The 22,636-nt window shown below is 62.6% G+C and overlaps 4 protein-coding genes across 4 annotated transcripts; all 4 read right to left on the reverse strand.

The window, feature by feature from the left end:
• Nucleotides 1-1,361: 1,361 nt before the first annotated feature.
• On the reverse strand, nt 1,362-3,671 carry LINJ_17_0460 (conserved hypothetical protein; the record flags this gene model as incomplete). Its single annotated transcript, XM_001464668.1, has 1 exon — nt 1,362-3,671. One exon carries the CDS (start codon nt 3,669-3,671, stop codon nt 1,362-1,364), a length of 2,310 nt encoding a protein of 769 aa, XP_001464705.1.
• Nucleotides 3,672-5,613: 1,942 nt separating this feature from the next.
• On the reverse strand, nt 5,614-7,245 carry LINJ_17_0470 (conserved hypothetical protein; the record flags this gene model as incomplete). The annotated part of the gene is made up of 1 exon (XM_001464669.1): nt 5,614-7,245. One exon carries the CDS (start codon nt 7,243-7,245, stop codon nt 5,614-5,616), a length of 1,632 nt encoding a protein of 543 aa, XP_001464706.1.
• A 2,143-nt stretch (nt 7,246-9,388) lies between these two features.
• On the reverse strand, nt 9,389-13,333 carry LINJ_17_0480 (conserved hypothetical protein; the record flags this gene model as incomplete). Its single annotated transcript, XM_001464670.1, has 1 exon — nt 9,389-13,333. The coding sequence occupies one exon, from the start codon at nt 13,331-13,333 to the stop codon at nt 9,389-9,391; it is 3,945 nt and encodes a 1,314-aa protein (XP_001464707.1).
• A 1,943-nt stretch (nt 13,334-15,276) lies between these two features.
• LINJ_17_0490 (conserved hypothetical protein) lies at nt 15,277-20,868 on the reverse strand (the record flags this gene model as incomplete). Its single annotated transcript, XM_001464671.1, has 1 exon — nt 15,277-20,868. One exon carries the CDS (start codon nt 20,866-20,868, stop codon nt 15,277-15,279), a length of 5,592 nt encoding a protein of 1,863 aa, XP_001464708.1.
• Between the last annotated feature and the right edge of the window lie 1,768 nt (nt 20,869-22,636).

A 22,636-nucleotide genomic window follows, 5' to 3' on the forward strand; every position in this document is an offset into this window, starting at 1 on the left:
ATAGAGAGAGAAAGAGAAGAAAGACACAGCGTAAGAAGAGGAGCAGCAGCCCAAAAACAGAGAGAGAACACACACACATGCATGCATGCGCACAGACAACCACCATCGCTTGCGAAGACAGGAAACCCAAAACAGAAACAAAACGTACACACGGTGAGAGAATGGATAAGGGGACACACACCCACACACTCCCATACACACGAACACATACAAGTGCACGCTTGCATATATATATATATATATATATGTCGCATTGATCGCAACCTTCACACGCGTTAGTGACGGCCGATGATCCTGGGCGGGTGGAGGGGGAAGAGGGCACAGGTATCGTGGGGAAGGGGGATGTCGATCATCATCCGGTCAGGCGTCCAAACCGCGCGCACGCACGCACAACAACAAATATAAAGACAGGAAGCAACCGAAAAGAGAGCACAAGAGCAAACAAAACTCAGCCGCGTTGGGGGGGGGGGTGGAGGCCAGAGAAACAAGGGCGAGCGCAACCGTCTTCCGGCCCCCACCCCCGCCTGTGCGTTCTGGCGCACGCGAGAGCAGAGTGCGTGTGCGAAAAATGGGAGAGGGGGGACGAAGAAGAGCCGCGGAGGTAAATAACAATAAAGAGAAGAAGCACGTAAGGTGCATGAGAATAGCATCATCATCTGCACCGTCGCCAGCACGCACGCGCGCCGGCTGGCCGGCACATTTGCGGAGCGCAACGAAGGCAAAAATGAAAAGCAGAAGAAACACGTTAGAGGGCACACGCACGCGCACATATGAGACGGCCGACACGCGCACGACAACAAACCGTATACCACGCCTTTTCCTTACTCCCTCGCTCTCGCCCACTCGCTCCCTCGTTCTCCTGCTTTGGAGGATCCCTCCAGCCGCACACGAACACACACATACAGATATGAACAGATACACACAACACCGTCTCGACGCTCTACGAGAAAAGAGAGGCAGCGAAAACAAATCCGCGAATGGGCGAGTGAGCGGGCGCTGGCGTGCGCTTCAAGCCCGCGCACGAGATGTAAACCGAAAGAAAGGGAGGAGACTCGCCCCCACACACAGAGACAGAGAGACAGAGGCGCGGGTACACACAGGGAGGGACGGAGGTGGTGGCGGCTCTGCGTCTCGAGACAGCAGTTGCGTGCATCATCACCTCCCGCAGAAACCGGAGCGTCCGCATGGCGATGTGTCTCGCCCGCCTACCTACCGACGCGTACGTGCCTATGCGTTTGGGGTGGGAGGGGCTTGCGCAGGTGGGCCCCATCCTCACCGCACCTCCTCCCGTCGTGCTCGTCTATGGTCACTCGCTTGCACTGCACCGATCCCTTTGATTAGAGATCATAATGGCGCCTCTCTCAGTACTTCCGCGTGGGGCGGGCACGCTGTTGCTGGGTATTGCCATTGCCGTTAGCAGCCACAACCGCAGACGCGTCACGCTGGTGGTAGCCGTTTCCGTTGGCGGCAGCGTGAGCAGCTGCGCCCTGGCCGTTCGACCGGAGCGGCGTAGTGCCTGAGTTGTTGCGCTGCTTGAGCGGCCCCGTGTGGTGCCGCGACGTCGACGCACGCGTCTTCTTTGCGGGGGCCGGCTCGGGGACGGGTGCGGGTGCGCTGGGCACTTGGCTCGCATCTCCCTCTTCGGTGACATTCATCTCCGGTGCCTCCACGGGGACCTGTGTGGTCGTCGTCAGCGCCCCCGTCGCATCCTCGGTCTCCTCAGGCCTGGTGGAGCCTTCGCCGAAGCCCTCCCGGTGGGTCTGTTGCTCCGGCTCCTGCTGCGAAGGCGGGTGGCAAGCGTGGGCGCTGCCGGCACGTCTTGCCGAGCGCGCACGCACAACCGTCGGCGAGTCGGCCGCGCACTCGGGCTGAAGAATCGCCAAGGGCACGCGCAGGGGCGGATAAGGCACCGGCGTCGGTGCAGGCGTGTGTGAAGCGGGCTTGCGTGTCCCCGCCCGCTTCTCCTGCTTGTGCTGCTGCTGTTGCTTCTGTTGCGGCTGCTGTTGGCTGCTGTTCTCATCATTCCAGTCGCTCACCCACGGCGGCCGCGCCGCAAGGGGGATCGACCGCGGCTTGGCGGCAGCGGCACCGCTGCGAGAATGCGACGGCGACGACGCGGACGACCGGCGATGCGATGTGCGGGTGGACGTGGAGATGGAGGGGGCGTTCGGGGCGGTGGCCGGCGACTCCGCCGCAGCGGCGTCCTGCGCCGTCATCGGTTGCTCGTGAATGTGACTCACCGCCTCGAGTGGCTGCGAGGCCTCGGGTCCTGCGTGTTCGCTCTGATACTCGCACGCACCCTCGCTGTCGTTCGGCTGCTGAGCGTCTACGAAAGCCGCAGCGGCGTGGTCGTCGTCGGCGCCGTCGTTGGTGTCGGACGTGGCCGGCTCCGCTTTGCACGCCGCCGACGCCGGAGAGTTCGCTGCCCGTGCCGCACCACGCGAGGTCACGCTACGCGACGACGTCGCACGGCGGCTGTCTGTGCTGCTTGGCCGGCGAGAGAGGATGCGGCGAGGCAGAACAGCGGCAGACATGCTCCGATCCCAGCAGTGCAGCAGGTGTTCTGCCTTTGTGTTTATGTCGCTGCAGTCGGCCCAGAAGCGGTGCAGCGACTCCGTGTACGGGCCATGGCACACGTTACTCGCCAGTAAGTCCTCCACGCGTTCCATGAAGTCGACCGCCTGCGCCTTAACCTCCAGGGCGTAGTCCATGGTGTCCCTGTCAACGAAGTAGTTCCTGTGATAGACCGTGATGGCTTTGTCCAGCTTCGGCTCCTCGCGCACGAGGAAGGCGTAGATGCGAATACGCAGCACATCAAAGTATTCAATAAAGGCGCGCAGCTCACCTTGGACAGCGAAGGGCACGAGGCGACGCCTCCGGTGGTGCCCCGCCGTCGTGCCACCAGCGCAGTGCTGCCCGCTGTTGGCGAAGAAGAGGCCCCCGTCGTTCTGCCCAGGCGTGCTCGCGGAGAGGGAGCGAGCACGCTGGCGGCTTCGGGAGCGCATCCGGCTCCATGAAAGGGTGTGGGCGGTGGTGCGATGCAACGAGCTGGCGCGCCGCTCACTCACGCGAGAGGCGGAGCGGACCCTGGACGACGCGGCACCACCGCTAGCATACCCCGACCGCGGCGCCCCTGCACTGGTGGTGCCCGCACCCTCCTCGCCGTCGTCCGTATGGAGGTTGAACAATGGCATCACGAAGGCATCGCCCGGGTCGCTGTGCGCGGTGCTGTACCCCACGCCAGCAGCAGTCGGGGGTTCGGCCGTCAGTGGCACCGGTTCCTCGTAGAACTTGTTGCTTAGCAGAGCTGTAAAGAGGGAGTGGTCGCCCATCACCGGCAGGTGAGTGGCGCCGGAGGTGGCGCAGGCCTCCTCGATGAGCGCCATCAATTCCGGCGATGCTGCCTCAAGCCCCGAGTTCAGCAGCACCGCCTCCGATGTGTTGTCGATGATGATGTAGAAATTCTCAGGTAGGCAGTTGGCGGGCGCACCGGCCTCGCGCTGCGACTCCACCAGCGCGTGGATCGCCTCCTTCGCCGCCTCCACGTCACCCGGGCCGTAGACGGCGCCGCCGCAGCACTCGACCGCGCGCCAGTAGCGCGTCGCTGAAGCGTCCGTGAAGAAGAAAAAGACGCGGTTGGCGAACAGGTCGGCGCGCGAGCGGTTGGTCATGGCGGTGGAAGGGATGGGAAAGAGGGAGAACGGGCAGGTGTCCGACTCGGGGCGAAGGTATGTGGTGGAGGTAGGGTGATTTGTGCAGCGCACCGGCACCTCGAAGCGCGACGGGGCCGGCAGCGTGCTGAGCGGCGCCGCCGCGTTCTTCGCCACCGCCGCGAACCACTCGAACACGTACGTTGGCTGCACGATGGAGTAGCCGTAGGAAAGGGCAGCCAAGCAGTTCGTGCTGTCGTTGAGCTCGGCAGCACAGTAAAGCTGCCCAATCGGAATCGCCGGCGCCTCGTGCGAAGGTATCGGCTCATCCACAAGAGTCGCACCTAGTTGGCCGAACATGCGGCGCAGGTCATTCATGTAGTCCTCGGGGTACGCATTACGCTCGATACCGACCATCAGCGGGCGGTAGCGAAAAGTGCCGCAGATGCCATCACCAAGATATAGCATGTCGCCGTCGTGAGCGATCGCCGAGTCGCCCGCGTTCAGGGTCGTCTCACCAAGGCGTACTTCAGCGTCGCCCTTCGTGGGTAGGGCCGTCACACGCACTACCAGCCTGCAGCCTTTACCGTCAGCTTCGGCGGGTGCATCAGAGACCCCGCTGCGCTGCTCCTCCAGCGCGTCATTGGCCGCAACGATGCTGTCGTGCTCAACTGCGGGGGCTGTGCGTGCGGCTGCCTCCACCTCGCGGGCCGCCTCGTTTTCATGCAGCACCGTCACGGACACGTGCTCGTCCGAGATACCCTCGTATGCTAGGCTGATATCGGCCGCCGCGTACTGGCCGAGAATGTACGGTTTACGAATCACCAGGGAGTAGTATGGTGCCGACCGGTACGGCGAGGTGGTCGAGATTTCGAGCGCGTACATCCTTCCACTGATTCTAGCGCCGCAGCTGCTGTAAAACGGTTTTGTTATCGATTGAAGATGCTTGATGCGGGAGGGGGGGGGCTCGCAGCAACGTGCCGGCTAAGCGAAAAGGAAAAGGAGTAAAGACGAGTGGTGGCGGAGATCCGTGATGCTGCTGCGCTGTCGTCCCCGTCGACTCGAACACGCAGCAGGTGTCGACGAGGATGGGAAAGAAAGAAGCGAACGAAATGGGAAGAGGGGTCGGGAGGCCGTGCGGCTTCTGCGGACGATGCGAGCTCACAATAATGCCGCTCCTGCTGATTGGATGGTCAACCGAATAAAAGAAGAAAATATGTGTATGTGGCTAAGGGGGGAGGGGGCAGAATGCGGTGCGCCAACGCCCTACACAACAGCCGCGAAGGAGGAAGTACGCACGAGACGACGAAGGAGGGGATGGGGGAGGGGAAAGCTATGAGAGCACGGAAAGACAAGGAAGAATGCGGTGGTGTGCGAGGGGTTGTTGGGGTGTGCGTGTGTGGGGGGAGGGGGCCGATCTGTGATGAGCGAAACGAAAACAAGAAGCGAGTGAGAGAGTGAGAAAAGGAAGGATGCGTTACGATCTCTTGTTGCAAAAGCTGTAAGGGCACGGTTGTCAGCGTGATGGGAGAGATGGATGAAGGGCAAAGGGGAGGGGGGCAGAGAAGGGGTTCCATGTCAGCTTTACTGTCTTGCCTCTCGCAGGAAACACACACACACACACAAATTCGTGCCTGCTGTCAGCAAGTTCCGTTTTTTGCTGCTCGTTCTTGTCTCTGCGCGGCGAGCCGTGCGCGTCACACGCAGTGCATGAAGAGAGAGGCACAGCGACGCGCTCAACCACGCGCGTACAGCTCTTTACAGTTGTTTTAACGCTTCTTTGTCTTTATGGCAGACACACGCACGCACGAGGGAGAGATGGCTACGAAGGACGTCGTGGGGGTGGAAGAGAAGCGGTGCACCTTCGGTGTGGTTGACAAGGAGCTATAGGAAAGGTATGCGCGCCCCTGCAGCTGCACAGCACGCACCGCGCACACGCCGACATACATGAGCAAATGTGGCGTCACCGCTGCTGCTTCAGCTCCTTCATCCGCTGCAGCAACTCCTTCATGCGTGCGAAGACAGGAAACTTGAAGCGACGCGTTGCATCCGCGGAGAGCTCCTGCAGCGGCACCTTCTTTGCCTCAACCGTGCGATACGCCTGAATGCACTCCTTCATGGCCGCCGCGTAGGGGGCATAATACAGGGTGGCGGCAGATGGGGACTGCTGGCCACTTGCATCGGCCGCGTTGGTATCTACGTCACCAGCAGCTGCCATGTCGGTGGCAGGAGAGGCAGAGGACGGCTGCTGCAGCGCGAGCGCCACCAGCTCAGCCTCTCCCTTTTCTATCTGCCGCGCCAGCAGCTCCATTTCGTCCAGCCTCTCGGCCCGCTCCCGCTCATTCATTGCAATGGCGTTCGTTGCATCGGCGACTTGTGCTTCAATGGCAGAGGCGGAAGAGCCCGCGGTGTCGTCGTGATGCTTGGATGCCTCTTTCAGCACCGTCAGCTCTTTGCTCAGCTTTACCCGCTGGTGACGCAGCTTCATCTGCGCGTCCATGTGGCGCTGCATCGCATCAATAGAGCTCTTGAAGGCGTCCAGATTCGCGCGAAGGCGCAGACACGCGTCGTACTCGAGTCCGAAGCTCTCAGCTGCTACCGGTGCCGCTGCCGCCGGATCGTCGCTGGTGCCAGGCACGGCCCTCTGCTGCACCTCGGCCGGTGGCACGTTGCCCTCCGGGTACATGGTGAGCCCCTCCGGGATGTGCCCCCACTCCATCTTCTCGATCGGGATTGTGTCCCAGTTCACGGCGTTTCGCTCCGCCTCTGCGCGTTGCTTCGCCTCCGGATTTTGCGCGAGCTCGTTGTCGCGCTCAAAGGCGGCAGTAGGCAGCCGCTCCTCGCCCTCACGCTTGCGCTGCGCCATCTGCAGAGCGAACTCCCTCTCCGAAGAGCGCAGGTCGTTTGCCACGCGGATGGCTGCAGCCATCTTCGCGTCCACCTCGGGCAGCTCCGCGTTCGGCTGCGCGAGGCAGGTGGGCTCGTAAGAGAGGAAGCACACGTACTGGTAAGTTAGGTGCTCCACAAGGGGGTAGAAGGTGGCAATGAAGAGCGGGCGATCGAGCAGGTTCTCTAGCGTTGTGTGATTCTCCAGCACCGTCGTGAAGAGCAGCTTGCCGCCCTCCTTGAGCAGCAGCTTCGCCGTCGTCACGTAACGCGCCCACACATCCGCTGTGATGAATGGCGGGTCGGCGACGACGTAGTCGAAGGCAGCCATGTACTGGATCGGCACCTGCTCTGGCTGGTGAAAGTCGTACTGCACGTAGCACGGGTCGCTGGCCCACTGGGCGTCGTACTCGAACACGCGACTGCAGCGCCGAAGCTGCGTCATCTGTGCCTCGTCCTCGGCCGTCTCATCGCCGCGGCGCTCGTCCAGTGCAAAGAAGAGCGACGGGGTGGACAAGAAGGCGCAGGCGGTGGCGTGATGGCACACCTCGCGCACAAGGTGGTGGATCGTGTTCCTGGAGTACCAGTACTGGTTGAACTCGGCCTTGATGTGCGCGGCGTTGAAGGTGCTACGCGAGGCCCCCGATGCACCACCCACAGCAGCACTGGCAGCGCCGCTGAGGGAGGGGTTACCCTGACTGTTCGGCATTGTGGAGCTCGACGACTCACGGAGGGAGAAGGCGGGAGGGGCGCACGCACACACACACACACACACACGCTCGGCAGCGATGGCAATCGAGTGAGCACACAGAGACACCGCAAATTACAGCAACAATAAAAACGGTAATAAGGAGCGCAGTGGAGGCAATGCACACGCACGCATAGATCTACATATACTGTATATAGGCACACACACATGCATATGCATCTATCTATACGTATGTGCGTGGATGTGTGCGTGTGTGCGCGTGTGCGGCTATCTGGGCAGGTGTGTATGCGTAGTGCAGGGAAGAGGCAGGGAGGGTCACACTCTCACGGTGTTTGCGACGTGATCTGTCCACTAGAGATAATGGCGCGCGGGCTTCTAGGAGTATGTGTGCGCATGTGTATGTGTGGAGGGAGAGAGAGACACGGGCTCATCACGTCGAGGGAGAAGGTAAGGGAGCGTGTGAAGTCGGAAGAGCTGCATCGGTGGCTGAGGAGGTGGGGGCAGTGCACTATGGCTATCCGGCATGTAATCGCCAGCTGCCGTGTCCTTCCGCCGCCCCTCGCATACGCGAGCCTGGATGGCTGGCGATGTGCGCACGTGGATGCTTTAGCGTGCGCGCACAGGCATTCCCCAAGCGAAGACATGCACGAGCGCTCGCCACGCGCGACGGCAGAGACGCAGAGCGAGAGAGATGGGAAAGGACTGCGCTAGTCACATCGCCATCATTCTCCTTGGTAGCAGCGCGCAGCCGCCACTTCGCTCAGGCGTTGTTGAGAAGGTTCATGCGAGGGCTACTCTATTCGTGGAACACATTGCTCACTGATACAAGCACGCGCGCATCTGCATTTATGTGGCAGCTGGCGTGTGTGCCTCTGCGCCTTCTTGGTTATCTCGGACAGGAAGAGGCAGAGGGGAGTGCCATTGCAGCTGCAAGGATGAAGGAAGATGGGGAAGAGGGGCCGGGGTGAGTGTACGGTCACGCTCATTCCGTCCCACGCACGAAGTGTGTCCACGCAGAGCAAAAAAAGAAAAACAAAGAGAATAGGTTCCGTGTTAACTGATCAGCATCTAGTTGCCCACAAACACAGGAGCCACGTATGCGAAGACACCGTCATGTGCGATGTGCTTACGCCAGCACGGCTGCGCATCGCATGTCAGAAGAGTGGTGTCTCATCACACAGGCGCAAGCAAATCTCGCTCATACATTATCTGCATACGCGCTGGTGTGGATGTGTAAGAGGTGGGGGCAGAGATCTATGTTCGGAAATACCAATGCGCGCCATGTTATAGACGCCTCCTGCAGCCATACCCTCCTCCCCGCCAGCCTGACCCTTCTGGCGCACCCCTCCCGGTGCGCCCAGCTCCGAGGAGGCGATGAAATCACGCGAAGGAGCGACGAAGGTGAGGTGATGGGGCAAGCAGACAAACAACATGCGCGCGTTGTCTAAACACAAGGAGACGCCAGAGTCGGAGAGGGCGAAGGGAGGAGTTCGAGGAGGCACGGCAACAAAAACCTCTATAGCCCAAAACGATCAAAAATTCAGAGGAGTGCCCAAAGGAAACGGCATAGACACGAATACAGAGCGGGGAAGGGGGGCAGAGCCACCGATACATGCAGGCGCCATGTGTTCTCTTCGCAACTGCTGCTCTTCGCATGTCTGTGTCTGCCGAAGGGGGGGGGGTAAATACATCAACCAAAAAGAGGAGGAGGGACGCAGGGGCATGTATAACCCTAAGGCGCCGGACCGCCTGCGGATGCACACGCCCCTGCTTTTCCCTCCTCCACATCCTTCACGCCAACGACGAGGCAGCGTGTAGAAAGCAAAGCATGACAGGCTGTGTCCGTGTCTCCACCCGCGCCCTCACCCCGCATACTTCTCTGGAGAGGGGGCACCCGCGAAACCGGCACGCACCAGCACAGAGTAGATCATGGCACACAAGCAGGCTGCCGGCATATCAAGCACGACACAGCCTGTTAAGGGAGAAGGAGGAGGTACTCCTGACGCACACTGAAAAAAAAAAACGAGGAAAGACGCACGCACACGCCGCCCTCTCCCTTCCTGACCACTCTCTCTCGAGCCTAAGTGTGCACGTGCACAGGCCATGTCGGCTTCTGGCCTCCTCCTCTCTCTTCGATGCCTGCTCAGAGCTCCCTTAGGCTTTCTATAAACTTGCGGTAGTACACGAGAACATCCAGTGGAGGAGGTCGGTGGGCGAGGCCCACTGCAGCCGCAGCCGCCTCCGTGCGCACGAGCTCGGAAGTTGTCCGGGGAACCATCAGTGAATTGCCTGTGCTCGCCACGATCGACTTCGGTGCCGCAGCAGCGGGGTCGCGCCTCTCCCGCTGAAGGAGCGCGTACTGCTGGCGAAGTCGTGGAAAGAGCGTTTCCAGCGGCCCCGTCACGTCGTTTAACTCGTTCGCCACATCCAGCTGAGTCTGCTCCGCATCCGCCTCTGTTGCGGTCACGTGCGCGTGGCCGCGGAGATCGCTGCATTCTGACGGCGCCGCACTACTTGTTCTTCGCCGCTTCTGCGCCGGCTGGGCAACGTTGATGGCGCAGTCGTGGCGGCTGGCATTGGTGGCCCCTAGGTGACGCCAAGCGTACCGCTCGCCAAACACTTGCTTGAAAGCCTCCAGCACGGTGAAGTAGAACTGCAGGTACAGCTCTTCCTCGGCGCGGCGTTGCTGCAGCATCATAACATGCTCGAGCGTCCGGCTGGGGGAGATGCACGTCGCCGGACGGCCGCAGCACTCCGGCTTCGCCGCCTTGTCGTCGCCATCCGCATCTGCGTCCGACTTGCTGCAGTCCGGAGGCTGCGCTACGCCGATCAGATGCGAGGACGAGAAGGGCGAGCCGCTCCCCCCGACCCGCGTCGTCGTGTCGTGTGCATCGAGGGAGAGGCGCTGCTGGCGCGGTGTCTTGAAGAGCTTGTGTGACGCTGTCGCGGCTCGGTGACGAGGCTCACCGGCCTCGCTGCTGCTCAGCTGACGGCTAAGCGGCGTCCCCGATAGCAGCACCGCACGGCGGCCCTCAACATGGTGAGACGGAAGGTGCGCACTATCGGAGCGAGTATCCGCACCACCACCCGACGCGACCATGGAGGCCCGCATCGGTGTGGCAGCCAAGGCGCCCTCTGCTGTTCGTAGCGACCAAGTCGCGGGCGGCATCTGCCGTCGCGTAATGACAAAGTACGTGACACGCACGACCGTCTCCATTGGCAGGACGCCGTGATCCCTCGCGTCGTAGCCCTGCAGGCGTCGCAGGATGGCGTCTGCAGCGGCCCTCAGCTGTGGCCGCAGGGCAATGGCGGCAGATCGCCACTCCCTCGACGTACGCGTAGGAGACACAGAGGCGGTTTTCAGCGCAGCCGATGGCGGCGCAGACGGCTCCACTGCGGCCACGGTGACAGTGGAGAGTGGGAGACTGCGCTTCAGCGTGGGTGAGACGCTCAGCGACGCGCACGCGGTGGTCGACACCGTCGCAGTCAACTGCGCGACAGGCGTCGGCGCGGTAGCCGAGAGTGTATTCTCTGCAGTCGGCGACGTCTCCGGCAAGTGGAAGCTGGCACGGTGGTCCCGCAGGGCAGAGAGAAGACTCTCCCGTGTCCGGCACACCTCGGCTTGCGCGCGCCTCACCAGCTCCTTCACCTCCTCGCTGACACGCGCCGACTCGGCCGAAGACGGCCGGGACATCGACGGCGCCGCCTCCGAGGGCCTGCGGAGCGTACCGGCGGCGGCGAAAGGTGGGGGTGTCGCCGTGCTGTACCGATGCTGCGTGGTCGCCGCCTCAGGGGCAGGCAGTGGCGGCAGGTCGACAGGCGTCACCGCGTCGTCTTCGGCCGAGAGAAAGTTCAGCTGGACGGAGGCCGAGGTGGCAGAGCCGGCTGTGAGAGGCGGCGATGACAGGCAGTACGCCTCAGCCTGTGGGCGCGCCGGCTCCGGTGAAAAGGACGGTGCTGAGACCGAGGGGCTCGCGGCGGAGTTTGCAGCGGTGTGTCGGGGAGCTGAGAAGCTGCAGTGGTGATGCGCACCCTCTGCTGAGGCGATCAGCTGCGCGGCTTCCACAGAAGTGTCAGCGGGAGCGGTGCACTGATGTGTGCTCCCCTGCAATTCGACTCCCGCTTCTGGTGCCGTCACTGCTGAGGTGCTGGCTTCATCCGCCAGCTTTAGCGCACGCTCCGTCTGAGCTCGGGCGGTGTCACTGTCCTTGCTCGTCTCCTCTGCCTCTCCCTCTTGCGTGTGCAGCGCTGCAGACACCTCCCTATCGCGGTCGCGGCGTCGGCGGAGCGGGGTAGGCGTCGAGCCGCTGACAAGCCACAGCGAGCTCATCGCCGTTGTCGTCGCCGACAACGACGGGCCGGAGATGCTGTTCAGCGCCATGAAGGAGTGGAGAGGCGTCACACTAGCCGGACCGTCGTCTGCAGCAGTTGGGAGAGACGCTGCTGCGTCCAGCTGCGCTGGTATCATCGCCGTCGCTTGCAGCTTGGACTTCAGGGTGCTGCTCGCAGGCTGAGTGTTGGCGGCAGTCGCAGCGGTGGCGGTGGTCAAGCTCACAGGCGCGTTCGCGGCCTTGCTCGTCAGAACCGTCTTCGTGCCAGCCCGCTGCTGCTGCTGCTCTGTCACGTCTCCGGCATCGTCACAGACCGCGCCCACGGTCTCTCGCACATGTGCCGGCGACGACCTCTTCGATGTCGCTGCAGTCTGCGTCACGTGCGGCACAGGCCGGGGAAGCGGGCTCATCATACTGCTGCTGCCTGCACTGCTCAGGCTTCGACTGTGGCTGCTAGCCGACTCTCTCTCGGCCGCAGTCGCAGGGTGGGCGGTAAGCGGGGCGCGGTGCTGCGCATCCTTTTCCGCCTCCTCCACCACGACGCCCGGGACAAGACGACCGTCCGGTAGCGTGAGGGACACCGCGGGCTCCTCGGCAAGCGGCGCATGAGCGACAGTGGGCGGGTGCGCGTTCGCGTGTGCGATAACTGCGGCGGTTGACCGGCCATCCGTAAAGGCGGACTCCTCGTCCTCGTCTCCGTTGTCCACGACGAGGATGGTGCTCCCGCGTGGCGCGTCCGCGGCGAAATCAACGTGCGGCATTCGCGCCGGCGTGCACCTCTCCGCCTCTTCGGCAGCAGACCGCGGTGGCTCCGCGTCGTCAACGCGCGCGTCGCTCTCCACGTCCGCACTGCTGTACCGACGAGAGAGCACGAAAGCACGCCGCGGCGGTGGGGTGGGGCTTGACATGCTCTTTGCATCGTCCTCTTGGCCGTCCCCTTGTGCGTCGTGGTCGAGGTTGAGCCTCCCACAGCCATCAGCACGCGCGGCATACTTGCTGCCCCGGCCCCGCGGCGTCTCCTCGTCATGCCGCTGTGCACCCTTGCTAGCTGGCATGCTCAGCCCATCTTCGAAGTCGCTGGGCAGTGTCACAGCATGTCGAGGCGCCGGCGACACCGTCGAGCTCATCACACGCTGGTTGCGCACCCCAGGCTCGCCGTCTGCGTCAATGCCGTATGGCCTTGGATCTGAGGGTTGCGTCATCACTGTGGCCTCCGACTCCAGGACTTCCAGCTTATCGCCGTCCGCCTCAGGCGCGAGACAGCGCGCTTGCCCGTCGCGTCGAGGCCGACTTTGGACGTCGCAGTCCCTCCTCACCGACGGCGAGCACGACGAAAGAGAGAGAGAGAGAGGGCGATGTTGGTGCTGCGACGGCTGCTGCTGCTGCGAGTAGAGCCGCGAAGATGAGTGAACAGAGCGCGAGTCCGACACCGCGCGGATGTGGCTCGCCTTGAGGGACTGGAGGCAGTACGGCCCAGACGCCTCTACATTGACATCGCGCATGTGAAACGGCGTCGGGGAGGAGACGGCGGCACCGCTACTGCTGACGTCATTGATACTGTCGCCGCCGAGTGCGCCAAGCAGCGGACTGGCTGGCCCGCTCGCGGTGCCTGCCCGAATGCTTGTCGTACTGATGAAGGAAAGCGACGTGTCGAGACGGATGGCAGGTCTGGCTCGCACCTGCGACATGCTCTGCGAGCTTTCCTCGTCGCGGTGGAAGTCCGAGTCACTGCGAAAGTGTGGAAGGCGACTCATCATGTGGCTGTGGCGGTGGTGCGGTAATACAAGAGTGAGGCAGAGGCCACACAAAGAGAGATGGAGATAAGGGAGGGTCCGTGCGGCGCGCTCACGTCTGGAGCTCTTATCGACAATCTCGCCGCCAGTGCGTCTTCTGGCGCGCCTTGTCCTCTGCCTTGTTCGTTCCTTCTCTACGCAGTGACGGTGCTGCTCGCCGCGAAGGAGCGAGCTGCGGCTAAGTATTCTTCGATGCCAGCGCACGTGGCTGCACCGGGCGCGAGCGTGTATCTGCTTACGAGTGTATGTGTGTATGTGTGTGTGTGTGTGTGCGTGTGCGTTCTGTTTTGACAGGAACCTTCTCTCTTGGCCAACAGACCTTGAGGTATGGGGCAGGGAGATGGGCTGATGCAGCCTCCTTGAACGCAACGAGCGGGTGAGTGGCGAAGTGAGAAGAGCTCAAGGCCAACGCGAGCACTAACGTGCAAGAAATCGCAGAAAAAGTAATGGGCGACGAGGAGGCGCCTGCAGTAGTCCGCGAGTGCGTCCCTCTCTCTGTGTGAAGGGAAGCGGCGAGAGGGTTGGCATGGAAGAGAAGCAGATGGAATGGATAACCTGGGAAGCGAGGGGGGAAGAAGCCGACCAGCCAGCAAGCAAGCGCCGCGGTATTGCGTGGAAAGGGGCCATGTGCGAAGGTTTGTGCGAGTGTCACACGGCAACTTTCCGAAAACGCGACTGGGCCTTCTGTCGCGCCCGCGTCGGTGAGCGAAGAGTCACCTCAGCGTCCCCGCGTGCACGCACGAGAACGATAAAATGACGTGCGCCGCGTTGTTTGTGCTCTTCTCGCTCACCTTCGTCTGTGCTGCGCGCAGACGCGTGTGCGGGTGGCGGGGCAGAAAAGGGGCGCGGTGGAGCCGAAGCAGCACGGCCATCCCCCCGCCCAGCCACCAACACTGAACCTTTATCGCCATCCAAGCAGCGTTGGTATGTGGTGCCCTCTGGGCATGGGAAGGGTGTGGGCACAGTACTCTGCAGACAGGTGTGAGGGGAGTGTCATACCGTTGGCGCGAGTGCGTTGCACTGTTCCAGAAAACATTAAAGACAAACATGCGCCCGTGAGAAGGCTATGCGTTCCAGAGATGGCAAAGTCTGGCAGCCACCACAGCAGCAATGGCAACGTGCATGAAGGACGTATGCGCGCACGAAGCAGCGTGGCACGCGATGATGTACATGCCCGCAGAGGAGAAGAGCTAGCGAGAGCGCAATACGCTTGACGCCCGTGGCGCGAAAACAAGAGAGTAAACAGGGTGGACAACGGCGGGCGCCAAGAGCGAGAAATGGAAACAGAACGAGTCGGCACGACATCCCCAACGACATGTCTGTGTTCGCTGTACATCAAAGACGCACGATCTCCAAGCGAAGCAGACGAGGCGAGGAGGAAGCGCAAGGGGGGTGAAAGGAAAGGGGGAGGAGGGGGGAAAGGGCAGAGAGTCGTCGTGTGCGGCGGGTACCAGGAGGGTGAGGGTGGCGGATGCTGAGGCTGAGAATGCGAGCTAAGCTTCAGGAGCGTGCGCCAAACAAGATGAAAGAGCAGAGGTCGACGGTCGAAACGTGAACGCAAAAAAGGAGAGAGGCATGGGACAACGCACGCGAGTAGACGAAAAAAAAAAATGAGGAGATCGAGCCCGTCATGATCGACGAACGCCACGCGCGTAGCTAGTGTACATCAAGAGGGAGGCGCACGCAGAGGTGCAGACACACGTGCACCCCTCCCCCCACAGATGTGCGCTTCAGGAGAGGCACCATAACGTCATCGAGAAAGGAGGATTGCGGAGCTGAAAACGTCTGCGTCAGAGTGCGCTCACCGCGGCACCGCTCAAGCCTCGCCAGTGCCCTCCGTCTCCCCGTGATGACCCGCGGGGCCTGCATCTGTGGAGGATGTCCGGGTGCCGCTGAGGCGTCCACTGCTAGTGATAGGATGGCAGCAACGGCGCGAGCGCCTCCTGGGGAAGAGTACTATTTAAAGCATCAGACAGGCTCGACCTAGAACTGGCCACGCTCACTGTGTACACTGTGCGCTTCACGGCCTGCTGCATCGAATCCCGCTTCGCCAGGTGCGGCACTGAGCAAGCGTTGCGGCGCTGCCTGCGTGTGTGCAGAAAAGGCGACACGAAGCCGGAGGCCGCTAGCTGCCTCGCAGCGGAGACCGGCTGAATGGTGGTCGCATAGGGCACGGCAAACTGGAACTGGGACAGCTGCGCAGCACACCGCTGGGCAAGCGTGAGTGGCAGCTGCTGCACGTTTAAGCCTTCCGCTGAGCCCGCCACCCGTTCCGTGGCGGGTGCACACGGAACGCGGCCAAGCTTGCCGGCGGCGGCAGCGTCGCGCGACTGACGGAGGTGCCACCGTTTCTGTTGTTGCCACGTTCGAAGCGTGCGCTGACACAAACGACGCGCCATCGTGTCCGTTGTGCTTGATGCGGGGAGGGAGAAGGGGCCATACCTGCTCCGCCCGAACCGTTTCGACGACCACTGGCGCTGTGTCTCAGCCGGCGTTGCCAAGTACGCGAGCGCCTGTGGGATCGAGGCGCCGCTAATGGACGGTAGAAACTGAGCCGACGCATCATGCCATGTGCGTGCCGCCGGATGCCCTGAGGCGGTATAGGGAGAACTGAGGTGGGAGTTAACACTGTGCCCTCCCACAATAATGCCGAAGGCCGTGTTTGTGTCACTCAGCGGCACGCTGGCAGGTGATGCTAAGGTGGGTGTCTCGTACAAGTGACCACGCACCCAAGTGCCGTGCACCGGTCTTGACAACACTTGGCGCAGTCTGCCTCTAGTGCCGGTGTTTCGTTTCGCGTACCACGCGCCCCCGCGCGGCCACCCGGCAACCTGAACATCACTCACGGCCCTCACCGCCGCAAACGGCTGCTGAGCGCCGCCGCGGCCACTGTACAGTGGCGAGACGCCTTGACCGAGGCAGAAGCGCAGCTGCTGATAGGCGATCTTAAGTTGCTGATGCTTGCTCAGCGCCGTTGTCGCCGCAGGCGGGTAAGTGGCGTTCGTAGGCAACTGCGCGGACCCATCGCTCCCAATATTGATTGTAGCAGCGACGGAGGTGGCGGCCGCAGGCGAGATAGGACTGGGCATCCACGCGGGCACTGAATGCTGCGGCATCGTCGAGGGAGAGACGTTGGGCGGGCTCGGGGAGACAATGTTCGACCCTAACACAGACATCCAGGATGCAGGAGCAGAAGTAGTAGCGGCGACGGTGGTGAGGGTTTGGTGCGGGTATTCGGCTCCAGCCTCCACGGCAGTGGGTAGAGCCGAAATGGGCACAGGAGAGGAGCGGCTGGGGCTCGACGTCGGCGGGTGCCCGCTTTTAGAAGACGGCGCGTGGGTGTTCCACAAGTGCTGCTGCAACGGCACCTGGGAGGAGGAGAGTGGTGGCAGTGATGGCAAGGCACACTTGCGAAGTCCTCTCGTGAGTGAGTGCGGTGACGCGGAGCGCAGCTTGAAGGCGACAGTGTGGTCTCCGGCGCTGTTTGCGTGATTGTAGCCCTTGCCTTTCGCGGCGCTGCTGACATGCGCGCCAGGGTCGACCCTTTCCGGCTGAATCGCAGCGGCGCCGGTGACGCGCGAGTTGGTGATCACCAGTCCCAGTGTCTGCGTCTTGTGAGGAATGGATACCGCAGAGGCGATGCCGCGGTGCAGAGCGGCGGAGCCGGTCGCGCCTGTGCTCGAGGCTGTGGCCCCTGTCAGTGCATGAAGGCGACGGTTCAGCACGGGCAGGTACGCGGAGCACCACACCGGCTTCAGTGTCGATGTGTTGCCGTGCTGCGACTGCGTAGCGGATGCGGCCGCGAGACCGCCACCGGCCCGCTTTGAGTAGTGCCGATGCGGCGGAGGTGACACGAACGGCGATGGCTGTTCGTGGCGAAACACGTTGGTGTTGCTGTTGTGAATGGAAGCGGCCCCGCCGGCTGTGCTGCCGCCGCGGCTCTGCTCTGCACCGTCGTCTATCGTCTCCGCATTCGCAGCGGGGTCGCGCTTCACCCTTGCAGCGGTGCCGGAGGACTGCTGCAACTCTGTCGTCGACTGAGATCCTCTGGCTGCAGCGATACCGGGCATCAGAGTGTTGCCAGTGGTGCCCGGTTCCTCGACCGTGTGAGCGACGGGGCGCGCAGTGCCGGAGTAACGGCCTGGGAAGGAGGTGGATGTTGGTGAGGACGCCGTTGATGGCAAGCCGTGCGTGTAGTGGTTCGGGACAGCACCGCCGCTCTCGTCAGCGAGGCCTTCTTTGCCGCCAGACGCTGCACCAGCAGTGGAGACTCTGGCGAAGCCGTCGCCGTTCGCAGCCCCACCCCTGTGCACACCCGCAAGCGTGGATTGGTGTTGCGTCGTCGGTGAAGCAGAGCCGCTGCGGTGGTGCGGCTTGCCTTCGACGGAGGTGGCGACCTGGTCGATCTCCACAACCTCGCCGGGCGCGTGCGCAGCTTCCTCGGCGGCGCCGGGACCCGAGTGGGGACTTTTTGATGCTGTCTGAAAGATCGTCGTCGTCGGCTTGCCGTGTTCATGTACCTTCTTGCCCGGGGATACCGGCGAGTGCGGCGTCGTCTGCTGACCTCCGGCCGCCTTCTGTGTCGCCGCCGACCCTGCAGCGGGGCCCGTAGCACCTGCGCTGCTGTTAGGCGTTGTGGTGCTGTCGGGGTCAGCAGGCATCGACGGCCCCAGTGCTGGTGCGGTGGCCGCCGCAGCGGCAAGGGCAGCGGTCAGTTGGGCCTGCAGCGCGGCATTCGCCAACTGCATGTCCTGAAGCTCCTGCGTCGTGTGTGCGAGGCGGTCTTGGCAATCAGACAATGCCAATGCAAGCTCAGCGGCAGAGACGTCAGCAGCCGCCGACAGTGCGGCGCCATCGTTGTCCTCCGAGCGACGCGAGTGCGAGACTGCCTGAGAGGTGTTCGAAGCAATGTAAAAGCTGGGACTGTTCATGCCGAGCCTCTGCTCATCATGCGCGAGCGCATGCGATGTGCTCACAGACATCGAGCGCTTGCTCCAAGTCCTGGTGCCGTGTGCCCGTGAGTGACCTGCGGAAGTTGTCCGGGATGATACTGGTGACGAGGAGGCGCCGCGGCTTCCAGTGGAAGGTTCCTTCTTGGGCCTCTTGCTGCTCGCCCCGGTCGTGCCGCTAGTGCTGCCGGGCTTCTTCTTATCCTTCGACTTGGTAACCGCGGTGGACGAGTTGGTGAGCCGAGTACCATCGCGCTGCGTATCAGTTGTCTCGGCCGCTCCGCTACCCGGCGCCGCACGGGTCCATTCACTTGACTTGGCACGAAGCACTGCTCGACCACCCGCAGGTGAGGCCAATGCCGAGGACGTGCTATTGCTAGTCTCGGGTGATGCGCAGGCAGCGGTGTCGGGCACTGAAAGTAAGCCCCGTGCACTGCCTCCGTCGCTGCCATCCGCAGGCATTGGCAGCGACTCACCAGTGGCAGCGTGGACAAGCACATCATGCGCACAGTGCGGGCACACTACCACACTGGGCATGAGAGGCAGCGAAGCCAATTCACCCGCCACCTGTTCGGCCACTGCTGCGCAGCTACTCGCATGGTTACGCTGATCCGTGTTTGATGTGGTAGCAGGGATGGCAGCAGGCGGAGTAGCGGGAGAAGTTGGGGTGTATTGCATAGACTGACCCGCACTCGCTGCAGCATCCTTCCCATCGTTGGTGCCGCCGCGCGTCTGCGCGTTGGGTGTGGACTGCCATTGGCTCTCTGGCGACCCTCTCATGTCAGCGGCACCAGTGGCACTACTCTCTTGGGCCTCAGACATGTCGAAAGGGCCTCCAATCTTCGTGTGTCGCGAAGTGGGCGCAGCTGCATGCCCTGCGGCGCCGTCTGTCGGTCCAACCAAGGAGGACTCTGCAGATGCCAGCGGCCTCTGCGCGCCGGACGTGATAGACGACCTGTTCGACGTAGTAGATGCTGTCACGTGCTCCCCCTCTGCCTTGCCGCCGCCCTGCCCATTCCCCGTGGACGCCGAGGCGGGCGGCACCCTGGCCGCGCCAGCACCCATGAGAGATCCTTTTCGCCATTCCGCCTCCCCTGACCGCTGTTTCGAAGAATATGAGCCACGGCCTCCTAATCTGGAAGCCAGAGCTGAGCCAGAACGGTCCTGCAACGACGTATCATCAGGTAGGCTTCCGCGCTGCAGCCGCTGGCCTTTGCCGTCGGCCGCTGACGCAGCGGCGGCTACAGCAGAGATGTCCCTGCCTGCTGCGGGCACCCGCTGTTGCTGCTGTTGGAGTGCCCTCGCCTGTTGCAACTCTTCTACGAAGCTGTTCTCCTGCTGAAGCAGGCCCACCAGGCCTCTGCCGAATCGACTCGCGCCCTCCTGCAGCGACTGCGCGATGCCTTGTGCAAATTCTGGTATCCTGGCCTTGTGCCACTCCTCGCGCACCTCCGGCAGCGTCAAGCGGCGTCGCAGCACCTCGTCCTCCATAGCGCTGAGGAACCCGACCAGCTCAGCGCTCGCTTGCAGCAGCATGCACTGCGCGTCCACGCAAAGTGAGAGCTCCTGCTGCTGCCGACTGGCAGCATCGATGTGCGTCCGCGACAGGCGGTCCATCGCGCGACGGATCTCCAAGGTGAGGGCGCCAAAGGACCGCAGTGGTGGTGGCGCCTCAGCCCCGGCAGCCACGCCCATTTCGTCATCGTCGCCTCGCTGATCTGTCGCCAGATCCTCCCCGGTCTGGAGGTTGACCAGTTTGGCATAGAGCTTCTCCTGTTCGCCGGCGAAGTATGGGGTATACACGCATGCGTGTCGCGCCAGGGTGTCCTCGCGCAGCATCGCCTCAGCCTCATAAGTCTGCAAGGCGAGCTGCACATGCTGCCGGTACTGCGCGTGCTGAGCAAGAACAGAGTCCTTCTCCTCGCTGAGGCGCGACAAGCGGCCCTCGAGGTCCGCCATGTTCAGTTTCATACGCGCCTCCTGTGAGCGCCCCTCGACGTCGGCGGCGATGCGGCCAAGCATGTCCGCCGTGTACGCATGCGAGTTTGCGCCGTCGCCACCATCCTGCAGCGCGTCCTCCTCGCCTTCGCGAAAGCCATCCCTTTGCCCAGCCGTGGACCCGTAGCGGAGCTGCCCACACTTGCCCAGTTCGCGCCTCAGCGTGCCAATGACAGCCTCCTTCTGCGAGAGGGTGACAAGGCTCTCTGCGACGCGGCTCTGACTGAGTTGCAGCTCTTCCTCCCTGCGCAGAAGCTTGCCGCGCAGTGTGTCGAGTGCTGTGCGGCCCTGGCCCACCTCCCGCCCAAGCTGCTCCACGGCTACCTCCAGCTTCGCCCGCTGCTGGTGCAGCTGCGTGTTTCGCTCCTCCGCCTCTTTGTTCCGATTCTGGAGCACCGCGTACTCATCCTTGAGCCGCAGCATATCTTGGTGAAGGAGAGAGTAGTGCTGGTTGCGGGTAAGAAGGTCGGCCTTGGTACGCTCCAGCGCCTGCTTCGTGGCGGCAAAGCGGTTCTGCACGGCCTCGAAGAGTTCGAAGGAGACCTGGATCATGGGGACGGTGCTGGCCGGGGGAGTGGCGTCGCCCGAAAAAAGGCGCTGGATCGTCTCGTAGTTCGGGGTGCCGACCACATCCAGCAGTTTTTGGTACTCCTCCGCGAGTTGTGCCGCGCTGTAGGTGGTCGGAGCACCGCCTGCTGCCGGCACGGGCGCCGCTGTAGGGTAGGACGAGCCGGTGACGCCAGCGGCAGCGGCAGCCACCGGTGGTGGTACTGTCGTCGCAGTCTTTGTTTGCCTCCTCAACGGCGACTTTTCGCTATCGGCCACCACGGTCTCATCCGTCCTCCTGCCGCCGAAGGACATGGTGGATACAGTGATGTGTGGAGAATGACGTATGTTGGGCCGGGGGGAGGGGGTGCACACGAAAGTGTGCAAGAGACGAGAAGCGCACAACGCTCAGTCCTCCTCGGTGCACCGAGACCGAGAAAGCCACAGGCAGACACGCACGCACACGCCGGCCCAGACACCACCGCCAGATCCAGCTCGAAAGAGAGAGGTCGAAAGAAAAGAAAAGAGCGAGATCCGGACAGGACCAGCAGCAGTGATCGATGAATGAAACCCAGCTAGCCGGCACGATGCACACGGGGCGTGGTTGTGTGCCGCTGCGTATGGAGGAAGAGGGGGAGAACACAGCAGAGGGGAGACGAAAGAGAGAGACCGCAGACACACTCGAGGACGCACCCGCACGCACACAGAGTGGTCACTGAGCCTTTTTTTTCTCTGGACGAGGGCGACCTCAGCCCGTGATGCAAAGCAGATGTGTGCCAGAGGCAGTCGCCACGAAGAGGGTAAAGAGAGTGTGTGGGCACGGGTGCTTCGGTGTGTGTGTGTGTGTGTGTGTGTGTGTGTGTGCCCAAGGAGTGCGAGGCGCATGTATCCGCCACGGTCGACAAGAAGCATGAAGAAGAGAGATGAGGACAGCAGGATAGCGCGAGGAAAGGGAGAGGACAGACCTGCTCGGGAGGCGCGTGGATTCAGTTCAGCACGTCCACGTGTGCATGTGGGGGCTGTCTGTGCCTTCGTCCTCTTACTTTATTCTACAGACCCTTCTCTCCCATCAACCGCGTCGAAGCGAAGACGTCCGTGCGCGGGGAAGAGGGGAAGAGGGGTACGCACACATGCCACACAAGGGCCCATCCCCACGTCCATCCTGCAAGGAATGTACGCGGCTGGGACAACGTGCCTGAAAAGGGGCAGTCGCGCTGCAGTCTACTCGAGCACCCATGCCAATGCCCGGGCGGTGTTGGCATCTCGTTGCCTTGAAAGCGGGTGTGTGCCTGTATAGATATAGAGAGGTGCGCGTGCATCTCTGTGTGTGTGCGTGTGTGCGTGCCCGAGAGCGCACATCGGGAGAGCCGTCTCTGCCCTTGCAACCTTCTCGCAGCACGCGCGCCGCACCGGGCATAGCCAAGAAGACGGCAGCACTGAGCGTGGGCGCGGCAAAGGAGAAAAGCGAGGAGCAGCAGGCCGCGGATAGTGAAAGGGTGCGGCCCCGTGGCCCTCCTCTCTCGCCACGAGAAAAGGGAGAAAGACACAAAAAGGCAGCGCGAGACGGCCACAACGACAAGGGCGAGGCACCCGATGAATGCACACACGCCGCTGTGTTGCGGCTGCAACCCCTCTCTCCCTTGGACTTCGATAGACAGCAGCGCCTCCTCCACAGCCCTGCCCTAGGCCTCACCAAAGAGGTCCTGAATCGCAGGAGCACGTCGCAGAGCGGCTGCCACCGGACGCGGATGTTGGCCTCCTCGTCTGGCGGATA

The sequence above is a fragment of the Leishmania infantum genome, chromosome 17, assembly GCF_000002875.2.
Source record: "Leishmania infantum JPCM5 genome chromosome 17".
Taxonomy (NCBI): domain Eukaryota; phylum Euglenozoa; class Kinetoplastea; order Trypanosomatida; family Trypanosomatidae; genus Leishmania; species Leishmania infantum.